The sequence below is a fragment of the Numenius arquata genome, chromosome 22 (genome assembly GCF_964106895.1).
Source record: "Numenius arquata chromosome 22, bNumArq3.hap1.1, whole genome shotgun sequence".
NCBI lineage: Eukaryota > Metazoa > Chordata > Aves > Charadriiformes > Scolopacidae > Numenius > Numenius arquata.
The window spans coordinates 2,444,524-2,460,504 of record NC_133597.1 but is presented as its reverse complement, the minus strand read 5'-3'; the positions used below and the strand labels follow the sequence as shown (position 1 = coordinate 2,460,504).

The following is a 15,981-nucleotide window of genomic DNA, read 5'->3' as shown; positions in this document are numbered from 1 at the left end:
TGAGAGATAAGAGCTGGAGGAAAAGAAAAACGGACCATTATTGAAGCAAATTAATTACTTGTATGCCTTTTTCCTAAAGCTGGTCCTTCAAACAGAGGATGCTAACAACATGCAATGCTTTATGCTCTGTATAGAAATACAATCACTTGGAAACACCACATTTAGCTTACAGTGATGCCTTCTAGTGCCTTATGAAAGTCGTTGCTCACAGTCCTGCTGTGCTACAAGTGAAATACACAGCCTGAAAAATATCTGCACTCTTATGGGCCTTTCCTACAAACAAGAATCTCATGTCCTTCTTTTCAGATGCTGAGAAAATGGGTTGCTCTGAACCATAAACTACATCTACAGAGCAACGTTACCAGAAGAGATTTGGGAAGGCCAGGGAGCAAGGCAGGGGCTGGGGAAAGCCCTCCTTAATAACAGAGTCTATATAATGGCATCTGGTTACCTAGCAGCATAAATGTACATCCCTAACACTAACATGCTATGAACATGGCATTGTCTTGGGCAACAGATACGGCCAGAGCACCCACGGGCACCCACCACTGGGGCTGCAACTGGGAACAAGGCTGACTGCAAGTCCCAGCGCCTGGCTGAGCCCCGTGGCCACTAGAGGTAGCTCTGCACACACAAACACACAGACGCAGGAGTCCTGTGCAGCCCTCACAGATGTGGCCAGTCCCGCCTGCTGGTCCATACCCCGCGGAGGCCACTCTCTTTGCCCCATCTTGTCCCCCAGCCTGGCACCCACAGAAGCAGCAGCAAAAGCCTCACTGAGGAAGAACGGGTGCTTTCCAGGCCCTGAGAATATGTAGTGATGAGATGGTTTAAGGCCATCTCCTTGCTTTTTCTCCTCAAATCCTGGGGCTGACAGGGCGTTTGGAGCCTTCTCAGCACCCTCCAGGGGTCATACATAGCACCAGGGTCACAGGATCCGTCCTGCAGGCACCTTTCTGCTGGGGAATGTGGACTGGGGACACAGGACTGCACTGAGAAATAGGCAGCAATATTGGGCCCCTGTAAGCAACACTCCAGAGAGCTGCCAAGCAGGCCACGCCAGTCGTTCTACGCAAAGTCTTTTTTTTAACAGGTGTACCATCTAGCACCATCCCTGGCACTCCTCATCCTGTAGCCCAGGAATGTCCCTGCACCTCAGTGTGCACACAGTAACTGTACAAGCCCCTTGCTCAGCCCGTGCCTGGCAGCCACTGCTGGCTGTTTAGGCACCCACAAACCATCCAGGCTATGCTCTGGCATGAAAGGATGGAATGAGTGCTCCCAGGGATCTCAGCAGCTGCCCCAAAAGCAAAGGCTCTGCTCAGGCTGCCCTGGGACAGACCTCTCACCCTGACCCCTTGCAGCACAGCTGAGAAGCAGCTGCAAGAGCCGGAGCACCAGCAGCCCTGGTGCAACGTGCCTGGCAGAGCTCAGGGCTTATTGCAGCCCCTGCTTCTACCCCGTCGGGGTCCACAGCTGGAACCCTGAGCTCTGGTTCTGGCAGGGCTTGGGACCCTCTCGACAATTCCTGATTCCCCAGCCTTGTTCAGACCTGCTCAGAAAAGCAAACTCCAGTAGCTCTCTGTGCCTCAAATCTCGCCTCTGCCCACCCCACAGGCTGCACCCTTCTTTTTGGTAGTCGAGTCCTGGAGGGAGAAGGAAAGCTTAGCCCAGGGAAAGAGCCAGCAGCCAGGGCTCCTCCGCACACATGCTAAGCTCGGGGCAAGGCAAGCCTGGCTGCCTCCCTATTTGGTCCGTGGGCACCACAGGCAGGTGTGGAACACCCTGAGTGGCACCCTCTCAGGCAGAGCTGCTCCCCCAAACCATGGGCCAGGGCAAGGCAAGGAGCCCCAGAGCCTCTCAGGGTGTGTGCAGGACTCCTTGCCCTGCACCCAGCTCCTGTGCCCCCAAACCTGAGCCCGCACGAGCCCGCAGCCTTGTTCTGCAGCACAACCGACCACATCGCCAGGCTGAATTGCTGTCCGTAGCTGCTGTTTGGCAAAGCGGCAAAGCAGTCACCATCAGCTAGCTGAGCTGGAACCTTCTTCAAAGACCTTGTACGCACTGAGATACCAGGGTCAGTCTGGCTGTATTCCCACCGGGCTCTGAGGGAGAAGCAGGACAGAAAGTTTTTGAGCTGCCTTGGAAGCATTTGACGCGCTCTGGCATTTGTCTCTTAACCAAGGTAGGGCCTCTGTGAGCCTGGAAATGCTCTGAAACCCAGGACATGCAGGAACACCCCAAGCACGGGTGCTTCGTGTTTCCTTAAGGTGTGCAGCTCAGTCACGACTGGACCTGAGCAGCCTGGTCTCCGGTTACAGAGGTAAACATTACGCCAGCTCCCGGGAGTGCCGGCTCCCCTGCACAGCGCCCGTGGCCTCACCAGTCTCTACCCACCCACCACCCATGCTTCAGCGGGAAGGAACCCACGCTAACACGAGGGCTTCAGCTCCCAAACCGCTTAGCAGGGTCTTACTCCCCTGCGACCACCCTCCTCTACAACTCCCTCGGCACAGCAGGCTCCGTTTTGCTGCACCTGGGCTGCTCTCCAGAGGGGCCCGGGGGAAGCATCCCCTCAGGGCTCCCCCGAGCAAGGCTTGGCCTTACCGGGAGCTGCAGAGGCAAGGAATGGCATCGCAGCTGCGACCACTCCCCACAGAAATCAAGTGTATTTGTTCAACTTAAAGGAAAAGAAAAGATTCAGCTGCAACAATAGCCAAACTGAACTGCTAGTAGATTATTAACAGCTTGGCCTGCTTTCTGCCTCAGCCAGTTATTCCCGGGGCACGGCAGAGACTGCAGTGCCCAGGGAAAATTTGTAACGCAACCTAAAAAGCCCAACTACGTCAGTATTGTATAGTGATGAAGGGTTATCCAAAAACTGTGTCATCCCACCACACGCTGAAAACCCACCACTTGCAGCACACAGGGCAGGCCAGTGCTGAAGTACGTAGGAAGAGAGGCCAATTTGTGCAGCAAGACCAAATAGTCTGAGTTAGGGGAAAACGCAAATAAACTCCAATATAAGGCCAGCATCTGGGCAGAGGGAAGGGAGTGCTGTGGAGAGAAGTGGGGTTTGGGTAGCTTCAGCTGCCTGGGTGCCCAGGGTAGCCTTGTTGTTACGCCACACCCACGCACTGCCATTTTGGTCCCAAACCCTTAGTATTTAGCCTTAAAATGAGAAAAAATGTGCAAAAAGCAGCTCAGTCCCTTGCAGAGTCCTCTCTGCAGGTAGCACATGAAATATGAGAGGGCTGGAGCCCAGCCTGTGCGTCTGAGAGGAAAATACTGAGCCGTTTTCAAGGCATCTGCTTCGTTTGGGGAAAGGTGGATAAAACCCTGCAAATGTCCCAAAAGCAAAGGGTGAGGAGGGTGGCCCCACCAAATCTTATTCCCCCAGACCCTCTGATAGATGGGGATGTGCTCAGTTTCACAAAAAGATAGCCCATTTTGTGGAGCCTTTGAATATTCAAATTGAAAGTATCGCGCAATCATTGATTGTCAAATCATTGGTTTCTAGAGGTTTTAAATACTTGGCATTAGGAGAGAAAAACTCAAACTTATACCCGTAGGGATAAAACAATAATATTGTCGGGATCCACCTGGCACTGCCACCAGGCAAGCGGGTCCCTTCGCCCCCAAATTTTAAGCCTGTTGCCTCTTGGCCCCTTCACCTGCTCTGGGGCCGGGGCTACCACTGCTGCCGCACCGGGTGCCCGGCGAGGTGCTGCCCGCTCCTGCTCAGGATGTCCGGTAAGCCCCGCCGTGCCTCCCCCACAGCCCCCCCGCCACCCCAATTTGGGGCACTTTCGGGGTTCACGGGGGTCATTTTCGCGAGTGAGGCAACCTCGCCTCCCAAGCGAGGAGGAACCGGGGAGGGCAGGGAGGAGGGAAGGAGGAGGCAGGGAAGGGAAGGGCTTCTGCTCGCCAAGTGCCAGCCCCGGCCGGCCGCGGGGCCGCCGCCGCGGAGCCGCCGGCGGGGCCGGAGCGCAGCGGCCAGGGTCGGCCCGGCGACAGCGGCCGGTGGGGGGAGCCGGGGTGCCGCAGAGCCGCCTCGGCCCGGCCCGGAGCCGCTTGCCCTCCGGCGCTCGTCCCCGCTGCTCCCGGCGGGGAAGCGCTGCTGGTCCCGAGCCCCTGCGACGGGGTGGGAGATGCGCCCCCCCTCTCCCCTCCCAACCTTGTCCCCCGGCTCTTTGTGCCCTCCCCGCACAGTCTGCCCTCGCCACGCTGCTCTCGGCTTGCCCCGACCGCCCTGCTCCCCTACCTCCAGCTCACCCTGACCCCTAGCCCACCCTTGTCACCCCGCTCCCCATCCCCCAGCTTGCCCTTGTCACCTTGAACCCCAGCCCGCCCTTGTGACTCTGCTTCTTGGCCCCCAGCTCTTCCTCACCACCCTGCTCCTTGCCCCCAGCCCCATCATCCTGCCCCTTCCACCACAGCCTGGCCAGTCCAGGAGATACAGCCGGGGTAGCCCTGCTCTCGAGGCTTCAGCTGCACCCAGACCACGCTGGTGCCACTTGGTGCTAGAAAAACAGGGTCCTTGGGGCACGATGCCCTGCCGTGGGAGCTGGGGGTGTGGGCTGCCCGACAGCCAGCCCCTGGGTTGTAGATGTGTCCGTACCTCACCTGCTAGTTTGTCTTTAAGTTGCTCATAGTGTAGCCCCTAGCCCCGTCAGCTGTGCAGATCAGAGCTACGAGGCTGTACGCAAACTTGCAGAACCCAAACTTGCAGAAGGGGCTGCTAGCTCAGGGCCTTCCCTGGCTATAGGGAGGCCTGGTGACAGGGTGTCCTCATTAAATTCAGCCTTTCCCTCCCCTCATTTTCCCCATCTTCAGTTTGTTGAATAGAAACAAAACATAAAAATAAGAGATGAATAATCCCCAGAGGCTGAGAGTACAGCTCAGCAAACCCCTCGAGGTCCCCTGGAGGGACCTGTATGCCTGTTACAGCATGTCCTCAACCACAGCACCAAGGAGGCAAAAGGAGGGCTGGGGGTGGGCAGACAGGAGGCTGAGGGTGCTGTACAGCCATCGGCAATGGAGGAGGCTATAGCAGAAGAGGACAGTGCCTACGGTGTGGGATTTCTTGGATATGTGGGCAGAACACGCAAATCCAGCACTGCCTCTTCTTGCTGCGTGCAGCAGCAATAGGACAGGGAACCTGCAACCAGCTGCCTCCACTGGGGAACAGCTGACTGCAGGATGAGACGACTCTAGTGTTTGTAGGATGAAAACAATAGCAGAAAGTTAGGTCAGAAACAGAATTGCCAGAGGCTTTAAGTATTTTAGCATGGGTACAGCAAGTGAAAGTGATTTTTCAGAGTAGGTGAATATTTTACCATTTCCTGTACTAAAAATCCCAAGTAGTGACTGATAATTGCTGATTGGTTTTGAAATAAATGGGAGTTGTACAGAATGAGCAAACTAAAGAGAAAATCTAGGCTTTACAAGAAGTGATTAATGAAAGCACTCATTTTATTTGTGGGGTTTTTTTTAGCCCTCTGAATAACTGCCCATATATTTCCATTGTTTTATTCCTGGTCTTCATCCGTGCATTTATTTTCAGGTCCTCAGAGTGACAAATATGATAGGAATTTAAATAAATTCAACAGTAGTACCAGATGGAGCTTGGTATTAGGACACCTGGAGGGGGGCAGGGAAAAAGAAGATAGTAAAGAATGAAATATGTATGATTTCTAAATATAATCAATGCCAACTTTTTCATAAATGTTTGCTTGCTACAAGCTTGACTACCAAATGTTAGAGGGCTATAAACTGTGATTACAAGCAACTTAACAGTGACCAGTTAATCATCTGTTTACTCAAGTAGACTGCGCGTAGTAGACAAAGCATGCCTGAAAATATTCTGGGTTTGGTGTATGCTCTGAAAGTCTCACATCTTTTAAAGTGTTTTTCCACAAATTCTTTCAGGAAAGCCCAAGGTGTATCAAGGTGTTAGAGTAAAGATTACGGTTAAGGAGCTACTGCAGCAGAGGAGAGCACGACAAGAAGCAACTGGTGCAGCGGTAAGTAATCTTTTGGTGTCTGCTTTGTTTCTTCTCTCTTAATCTTTTTGCTAAGACTGTAATCTCTGGGCCAACGAGGCTGCCGAAGTCTGAGTGTAGCAGGCTGGTGAGGACGGGGGAGAAGAACATTCAACGAGGGTAGCTGCAGCAGTGATCTAAACAGGTGATGGTCCGAGCCATTAGTGCAGGGAGAAAGCAGAGCTGGTGCTCCACAAACATAACTCACTCTGGGATGGAAGAATCACACGGATAAATTTCGGTCCAACTTAGCAACAGCCCCAAATTTCAGCTAGCAGAAAGGAAGAAAACAAGGCGTGGGCAAAGATCCCTTAAGCAGAGCTCCATCCTGCTCCGTAGCATAATATTCAAGCATGCTTGACTGAATTCAGGTCTCCAGCGTTTTTCAGTACCACCTGGGAAGTTCCTAGCCCCATCCCTTCTAAAGGAAGGGACAGAGATCTCTGTGTGTGTAGAGACACACACATCTACACTCTCTCTCACTCTTCCAGTCTTTGTAGGAGTCCTCTAGCTTCAGCCACTCTCGGGATTTGCATGAAGAGGTTGGTAAATCATTACTTCTTCCTGATTCATGACTTTACAGCTTTGGATGGTTTTCAGATTTCATCTCCCACCTCCTGTTCCTCGTTGCAGCTGATTGCACAAAAAGCTGTTCAGCCTGCAAGCCACAGGCAGGGAGGCCTGGGTGGACAGTCCACAAAACTGCTGGGCTTTGGAAATGCTGGGTCACTCCTCCCCTCCAGCACTAACGGAAGCAGCCTTTTCATCTCAGCCAGGTGTCACAGGGCTACGTGGAACTGGTTTTCGCATCCCACAGCAAGTTTGCACAGCGCTTGCTTTGCCCACACAGGAAAAAGTGACAAGTGGCAGTGCAGGAGGTTACCTTTGTGATCTGCAAAAGGTACACATTGTCCTGGGCTGGGGCCGGCAGCATAAGCTGCCTCTGTGCACTGAAAAAAGCCGAACCTGAAAGTTTCTGCTGCTGGTGGTATGGCTCTGTCTGCCTTGTTACACATCTGCAGCCAAAGAGAATAGGGATAGTCCTGCAGGCTCTTTCAGCCCAGAATAGCCACTATTTAATGAATTAAATGCATGAGGATGTGTTGGGAAGTTGTTGCTAGGGAAATGATCCACTACTCCAGAGTATTTTGAATAAAGGAAATGAAGCAGAAGTCCGTATGAATTAAAACTGAGGAAAAAAAAAACAGTATTTGTATTTGCAGAGTAAAATCCTGGTCACAAACAAGCAACATCAAAACTCCCATTGCTTTTGGGATGGATTTTTCCCCTCCAGCAGGTCAGGTCTCTAGAACACATTGATCTGTCTGCTTCAGCTTCCAGCATCCCTCAGAAAATAAGACTGTCCATTTTCATAGAGGCACGTAGCTGTGTTAGTGGGGAGCGATGTCAGAACTGGTTCTCAAATGACATCAACACCACGTACGGTGACCCAGTCTGATGTCCAGCCATGGGGATACCTGCAATTATCTTAGTCACGTTTCAAGAGTTATCGCTTGCAATTTATTAATTACTCATTCTCAATCATATTTATCCCTACAAATTCTTTGGCATCCCTACACTGTGGAATTCGTGGTCCTAGAAATAAACACATTAGCGTTAAAGGCAGCCACATCTCTGCCAAATTAAGAGTAATAATGCAGTAGGAAGAGTGCACTAGCAAGGTGCTGTATCAAGGGCTTTACACCAGGTTGGTGTTGTGCTCCTCCATGCCGTCTTAGGCTCAGGGAAAAATCATGTTACGCATGTTAATCTTCTATCAATGCTAGGGGAGTTTTCCATGTCACAGCCATGAGGTAAATTAGGTTTACATAAGTAGGCTGAAGCGAAATCCCGACTTACCTCGGCATGCAGAAAAATGCTCCCCCGTGTTACAGTGTATACAATTCCTTTTCTTTCCTTCTCTTTGGTCAGGTTTCTTGGGGTGGCAGCAGCATCCAGTTTTCAGAGTCTGTGTCTCCTCCTCACTCAGGTTGGTACAAAGCCCATCCACATGTTCCTTCCCACCCCCTTCCCAATTTTTCCCACAGCCCAGAGCCTTTCCAACCCTTGGCTGAGGCAGGCACTGCCAGATAACCGGCAATGCAGCCAATCAGCACCTGGAAGGAGCCCATGAAATGCAGATGAGAATGCCTTGAGGCCAGCAGGGTACATGTAACGCCATTCAGGAGCACGCTCACATGCTCTCATTGTGCAGTTTATTTTTCCCACAGCAAGGAGTGAGATCCCCTTCAGGAAGGGATGCTCATCCCTTCGGGAATAACACTGCTGGCATCACCTTCTCCAAGCTGCAGTCTGTGGGTCCGATTGGAGCTAGAGGGTCAGATCGCTCTGGAGCACTTTGCTGCGCTCCAGCAGAGTTGGCTGCTCTCACTCCCCTGGCACCATCCATAGGAGCGAGAGGAGTGTCAGGTTTTCAGTGACACAAAGAGTTTCTTCCTCCTGTATGTGAATATCCAAGGAACAGGGGAAGGGTTGGGGAGAATAGCACTTCGGGCTCACAGATCCTTCAATTATTCTGCAGCCAAAGCAGAGAGACCTAAAAGGTTGGGCAGGTGTGAATATATACATTGTATGGACAGGAAAATTATTAAATCATCGATATTTGGGAATCAATTTGCTTATGTTAATACAGAAACATGAGACATACGAAAGGTTTTTCAGGCTGGAATGTCTCCATCTGTTTATGTATTTTGTGTGCTTCTTACTTCCTCCCCACATCCAACTAAACACTGCCACCTTGAACCTGCAAACAATTGTGACTAAGCGACTCTACCCAAGTGCAGTTCCATTGCCTTCAAACCCGTGCCCCTCCATGTGGACAGGGCTTTGCTTTTAACCATATTTGAACACAGCATGAAAAAGTAATAATTCTGAAAAGTCAGATCTGCTGTGAGCTTTCATACTCCCAGCAAGCATGTTGCAGTACAGTGAGAGTTTGACCCTACAGCTTTCTAGGAACTCACACTTTCACCAGGAATGCTATGTGGATGTGATGCCACCTTATCACTGACTTGCCTCATGTTGTCTGCTCAGAAGTTTGTCTCCTCTCTGGCTGTTTGGAGGATAAAAGAGCAAATTATGCTTCTGTTATCCCCTTCTTCCTGCCGATGTAGATACCCTGCATCTGGAGACAGGGTGAGGCAAAGGCGCAAGCCATCTGCCAAGCTGTGAAGTGCAAATCACCGCATGGCAAGTTTCTAGGTCTGTAAACAGTTGACATCTGAAGAGAGGCCAGAGGGTCAAGAGTCTGAGGCAGTATCCAGCTGGATCACTATCCATTCTGAGCCAGAATTGTTTCCAGCAGTATTTAAACAGCTTTGGAGTTTTACAAGGCAATTAAACCTATCAAGTTATTTGCATGCCTTTGAGCATCTTCCTTCTGGTGTCTGCTTCCCTAGAAAATTCATCCTGAAGCTGAAGGACATTTTTCTTTGTCTAAATCCATAGGGCTACTGAACATATGAGAGTACTGAAACCTGACCTATTATTATTACTGGATAATCTGCTATTGTCTGGTTTACCTTCTCTCCTAGCACCTTTTGATGCAGAACCCGTCTCTTCTGTTCCCAACTATTGTCCATCGTGGCAGTTTTCAAATTGCCTCTCCTGTGAAGAAAGCCCTAGTTATTTGGAGCAGCTGGTAGATTCCTGTCTTCAGACAGATGCACCTTTAGACCCAGCCTTCAGTGCTTTCCAGACGTCCTCGCACTACACCTCAGACGCCTTCCAGCCAGTCCCACTCTGCTTTAACCAGGGCCTGGTAAGCTTTGTCTCCCAGGGGAACAGCCACAGGCACACTCAGAGGGAAGACAGGGAAGGGAGTCACATCCTGGGGCAGAACGGCAGCAAGCTGATTGGGAAATGTGGCTGCTTTTAGGGGCATGGGGTACAGCTACAGCAATGCAGGCTGCTTGTGTGGACTCCTGCATGGTTTCCCATTGGGAACAGAGAACAGGGAGGCCCAGCCAAACCTAGTGAGAGGCTGCGGAATAGGGAATGTCCCTTCTACAGATCCTGTAGATTTCCTGCAAAGAATAGCCCAGTTCCTGCTAGCGGTTGTCTAACCTGAAGAGTTGGTCCCTATTAACACTAACGTCACAGGACCTGCCTCTTGGGTTTAGGCTTCCAAGGACTGAACCATCTCCTTGGGTAGCCAGACCCTCCTGAGAAAGGCAATGGCATGGAAATTTTGGCTGCTGTTCACATTTCCCCAAATGACACCCTGAAACATCCTGGGTTTTGTTGTGTTTTTTTTTCCTTCTCTCAAACTCTAGGCTCCTGGATCCCCCAATTCAGCTGATCTGTCCAGCCCATTAAACTATAGCTGCTCTCCTCCTCAGCTACCTCCTTTCACCCCGCTGACCCACAGCCCGCCCTCTGCTCTGGACACCAAGATCTATGACTACCCCGCAGAGGAGTGGTCCTGCCATACCCCCTCCCCATACACCACCTCTGCCTGCTGCTGCACCACCTGTGGCTCCCAGCACGAGGACAACAGGGTCCCGCAGTACTTCCCCTGCCCCAGCACGGACTGCATGGACTACCTACCACCCATGGCCGATGACTTCTTCAGAAGGGATAGGAACTGTGACATCTGCTATAGCTAATGCGGACTGTGGTTTTACACATCCACTGTATCCAAATCAGATTAATTGCCCATGAACTATGCAAAGTGGTGCTGCCTAACACAGTCCAGTTTATTCTTCACTACTCACAAATTTTCTACACGATGTTTTCACTACATTAGTCCTCCTGTCTTGTATGGTCAGGGGTGTCTTGTTGTTGTTGTCGTGGTGGCTTTGGTGGGTTTTTCCCTGTTTGTTTTTGTTGTTTTTTAAAAAATCCTAAGCTACCTTACCAAACACATGTCCATTAAGCCAGCTCTTTTTGATACAAATAAATAACTTGGTACGCGTACTGAAGCCTGTTCATTCCTCATGCGCTAAATGTCAGTGCTTTTCTCTTCTGCTAACAATCCAGGATTCTGGCCCTGTTCTCATAAAGCTAAGGCAGAGAGACTCTCAGCAACCTACACAAGGAGCAATTATTCAGTGCTATGAAAGTTCTTGCTTACCCTTTCCAGCAGATAAAAAGTCTATATGCATCTCAGCACCCAGCACACCATCCAGAGAGAAAGCTGTGCAGCACCCTGCTCTGAGATGGGTCTGCACCTTCTTAGCTGCTGCTTCTGCTCAGGCTGCCGTGATGATATTCTCTAGCGGTTCTTGCGGAAAAGGAAAACCACTGGTTTTCCATGCAAGCTCAGGGCTTAGCCCCCGGGTCATGTGCCAGAAAGGCCCCTCAGGCCTGCACAGAGGTTGAATCCAATGCCAAACTTCTTTGGCTGCTGCTCAACACCAGCTTTCCATGAAGGCAGAGTTTTAGTTAGAGGCTGATGTAGTTCAGCAGCCCTTTGTATAGTTTGGTCTGTTGAAATCAGGTTTTCTCCACCTTTCAGCATAATCAACTGAACAGGAGAAAAATTAATATTTTTTTTAAGTAGATAATGGGAAAGTTGTCACACCTGAGGATTCCCTGTTTCTTGCATAAACCCAGACCTTTCTAAGACTGCATCTCACCTCCTTTTAATACCACTTGGTGAGGCAGATGGCCAAGCACCCAGTTTCTCAGCTGAGCACCCAGACTGGAAAGAAAGAAGCATCTCTCCACATTAAATCCAACACAAATGAAAAAACTAACTATGCCTGTGAAGACAAATACATAATTTAACTAGCACCTTCTCCTCCAGACCCTTCTACAGTTAACTGAAAAGCCCTCCTCTCCCCAGAGCTGAAATTACTCTCCCAGCCTGCTCCACAGCTTGCTTAGTGCCGGCTACTCCTGGCCTCCCGCTTGAGGAGTGGGCACACCTTCAGCCACGTGTCAAAGCCCTTTATCGCCAACTTGAAAGAGCCACAAGAAAATAACGTTGAGGCAAGGTATTTGAGGCTTCTAGTGGAAATTGGGTGACCACATCCTCCCTGTGAGTTGGCAACACTGGCCTGAGCTTAACAGAGCTGAGAAGAGATGCTCTCATACAGCAAAGGAAAGAGCATGTGAAAATGCTAAGTAAGCATTCAACAAGGAGAGCACTCCTATTTACACATTTTACAGCAAGGTTAGCGGTACTTAGTAATTAGTACTTCCCAGTCTACACAACAGTGCCAGCAAGGAAGTTCACTAAAGTATTAGTCTAACAATGTATCTCTCACCTCCATATCAGGCGGATACATAAGTCTAATACGTTATCAGCAGATTGCATATTTATCAGTATATTGTGGCATAGCTCTGTACAGCTATCAGCGGTTACACTCCATCTCCAAAGAGGACTGGTCTGTGGAGACCGTGGTGTGCAGCAGAGAGGTTGCACCCGCCATTGAACCTATGGCTGCTGTTTAGGCATCACCACTTAGGAATGGCAGTGTGAGCACGAGCACTACAAACCACCCTACATCCCGTTCTTATTCCTGCTCTTTGGATGTTGCCAGACTCAGGCAAAAAAAGCACCCCTCCAGTGGGGGAAGCTGCCTCTTGAAGGGCTGGGCTGGTCTCACCACTGAGCTTCCACACTTCCAGGGCTCGCAGGTGGCTGAGGTCCTGAGATGGGAGCGTGCAGTGTGTTCTCAAAGACAGCAGATATTTAACAGCTATTGGCCTCATGCTGCATGGGACCAGCTGCTCTGAAATTACCAACTGCTCTGCTGGGACAAGGATATTTCCAGCGAAACATTTCTATACACTGGGGTCTGGAATCTAACAGCTTCCATTAAGTAAGAAGTACTGTCCTCCATCCCTTGCAGCCTCTTCCTGTTTCTCTGCTACTCTTTCTCCAGTTGTTTTGCAATCCGCCATGCCAGGGAGTGCAAACACATTTTAGACACTGTTCCCCAACTCCATGTCAATAGCTCCAGGTGACACATGCAGTGCAAGTAAAAGCTTGCTGACTGTTGACACAATGATGTCTTGTGGACACAAGAAAGGAAAAAAAAACAACAGAGGACTATTCAAAGGTTGATTGTGCATTTTCTGGCTATGAGGAACATATTCTTTCCCCGCTTTGTTCCCCTCCTTTTCCCTCTCTCCCCCCGCAAAAAGGTGGGGAGTTAAAGGAAAGTAGCTTGGGTCATATCTCCAACGGAGCTGGCACAGCACTAAACACTGGCATTTCATTAGTCCCTGCCAGGTGAAGTCCTGCCAGCCTATATAAAGAAATGTTTACACAAAAGTGAGGATCACCCATTCTTACAAAAGCCGTGAATAACTCCAGAAGTAACCCGCAGTTACAGAGAAAATAAAAGGTTCTTATTTTCAAGTTCTTTACTAGTTGCACAGAGTATTTGATCAAAAGGTTTTCCTTGCCAACCGACCGGCGACTTTTCTCTGGTGCCACTTCAGAACATTTGTTTGGTGATAACAAGCCTTTGTTATTAATAATTTTTCCAAAGCCACAGGTAGGAAGAGATAAACTGTGCAAATAAAGGGGTATCACACACAGCCAGTACCGCTAAGGTTATAAAAGATACACTTTCCCTGAAATAGTCATAAAAAATGGAAGGGTTAACTGTGATGGTTCAGTTACTGCTCAACTCAATGAAATTCACCCCAGCACAGAAGACTTAACACTCAGGCCACCTTTGAGTCTTAAAAGGAATTTTCTTGATACACAGGCCAGCAACTGCCTGGCTTGACAGGGAAAGGTGCTTTACATGCAGCAGTCTCCAACTGTCTCGTGGATCCAGTCCAAAGGCAACATGAACAGCTTTGTTGATTGTGGCTGGCTTCAGAGCAGGCCTCTAATGTACGAGCTTTGGGAAGCTGAACACAGATGTGCCTGTAGAGAGAATGAATCCTTCCTGGGTCGGTCATGGGATCTTCCCTCTGCAAATCTCATCTATCAGCTCTGAGTAGCACAGGCTACCAGGGTGATGCTTTCAACGAAGTCACATCCATCCCTCCCCAGATCGATATTTTCCTTGATATTCTGGAGGTGGTGTTTACAGACTGCAAATCACTGATGGCGTTGTTCTGTATTAAACATCCAAGAGCAGGCAGATGAAACAATAAAGAGATAAAGCCACTCTAGAAACAGCTCGTGTATTTTTTTCACTTGCTGCAAAAGGATTTCTGTCATCTCATAGACATTTCTAGGTGGTAAAAATCTTTTTACGTTTTCCCTAGTGCATCATATGCCACATGCTGGTCACAGTTTTACAGTTTTGTTGCTAGCAAGTTCAAGAAATGGGTATTTTATTGACCATATTGTCTTGACACACAGTACTAACCCACCAATGCAGTTATCACTCAATTCAAGGCTTGTTATAACATCCCTTCAAAGTAAAAAAGCACATGCTTTTGTTGGCCTATTCCCAGATACATGCAAATTTATGCAAACACATGCAAATACATGTCTGCTTTTTTGTCAGCGGATGTTGGCAGGTTTGTAGATATGATGTAGTGAGAAGCAATAATAAAACAGCAAAGAGGAAGGCTGAGAAAGTCGAGAAGATCTTGGCATTTCTTAAGAGCTTTTGTTCAAGTCTGCTAAACGGTTGTTTAAACAGCCCAGGTCTGCAAGACTGACAAGTGCTTTAGAAAACCTCAACCCATTGAGTTAGTCAGTGGGTGATCAAGGAAGTTACTGCAGTGATTTAAGAGATCTGCCCTTCATCTTATTGTTCAGTCCTGTTAGAAAAAAATAACTTGTGCAACATTGAGAAATCAGCAAACTATAATTCAGAACGCGTACTGAAGATGAGACACCCTCTGTGAAAGGGTTGTCAAAACAGGGCTTTCACTCCCTTCAGGCATCTACCTTCAATCCTATTGACCCAGCAGAGACACTGTTGCTGGTTGATTGCACAGCAATTCACAAATCATTTCACAGAAAGAATAAGAAGAACCTATTAAAATGCCCCCTTAGATAAGAATGGGAATAGGAGAGCACTTACCACATTGCACTCTGACCCCACTGTGTACAGGCCCACACAGCTCAAAGGTTTACTACCCTGTCCATGCCTAAAAGCTGTTGAAGACCCAAAGGAAGCCTCTGTCTCCTACACAAGCATTAGCTCAGGTGAGGGTTCAGCTCCCCACTCTGACGTGCTTCCAGAGCTATTCTTTGCCATCAGAGCTGGAGACTTGGATTGGATCAGATGGCTCAAAGAGGAGTCCCTTCACTGGGAAGCACCCAGGAGCCACACAAACCTCTGCTGCTGAGAACCTGCCCCATGTACTTGCTCTTACAAGCAGCTGTTTTCTCTTCTTGGGGTGGGGTGAGAGACTGTGGCAATAGACAGCTGCTTCAGCTTTCTTCCACAAAGTGCTAAGAAACGGGGTAGTAGCAGCTTGCAGGAACCCTCGCTTGGAACTCTTCAGTTCAGATATCCGTTTACTCAGGTGAAATACAGCCATGGATGATGCCTCAGGCTGACTTGACCTCTTCCATCCAGTCTTTTGCCTCCCCTCAGGTTCCCGCATTCCCAGGCTAGCAGGAACAATGGAGCTAATTGCGCATCACAAAAGCTTCAGTATTTCAACCTGAACCTCTGCACAGGACCTAACAAGAAGCACGGTTCAAGCATGTCTTAGAGCAGTATTTCTCAACCTTTTATAGCCAAACTACCATCTTGTGTTCTGTCACCACCATGGGTTTCAGTTGCCGCCAAATCAAAGGTTAGCTGTACTTTGAACATTTGCTTATTTCTGTAACAGCCATTTGCTTTGCTTGCCTCTTTGCCTGCAAGCAATACTTGGGGTTTATTCATATTCTTTGATAACAAAAGAGAGTTTTCAACCATTTGAAAACTCATCTTCTGATACCTTACATGCTACTCACGGTCCACAGGTTGAGAAACACTGTCATCCCACCCTGATTTAAAGACTCCAGGAGCAGGGAGATGTTGGTTAACCATCCTCA

At 49.2% G+C, this 15,981-nt stretch overlaps 1 protein-coding gene across 1 annotated transcript; it reads left to right on the top strand.

Annotated features, from left to right (window-relative positions):
- The first annotated feature begins 5,290 nt into the window (after window positions 1-5,290).
- POU2AF3 (POU class 2 homeobox associating factor 3) lies at window positions 5,291-10,672 on the top strand. The gene is made up of 5 exons (XM_074162279.1): window positions 5,291-5,322; window positions 5,909-6,026; window positions 7,977-8,034; window positions 9,599-9,825; window positions 10,340-10,672. Exons 1-5 carry the CDS (start codon window positions 5,291-5,293, stop codon window positions 10,670-10,672), a joined length of 768 nt encoding a protein of 255 aa, XP_074018380.1.
- The last annotated feature ends 5,309 nt before the right edge of the window (window positions 10,673-15,981 follow it).

Bases quoted from the DNA above. Each gene is read 5' to 3' on its own strand.
- POU2AF3 (XM_074162279.1), top strand. From the start codon at position 5,291: ATGGGTACAGCAAGTGAAAGTGATTTTTCAGA. The intron at 8,035-9,598 runs GTTGGTACAAAG...CTTCTCTCCTAG, and splicing joins TGTGTCTCCTCCTCACTCAG to CACCTTTTGATGCAGAACCC. The intron at 9,826-10,339 runs GTAAGCTTTGTC...CTCAAACTCTAG, and splicing joins TCTGCTTTAACCAGGGCCTG to GCTCCTGGATCCCCCAATTC.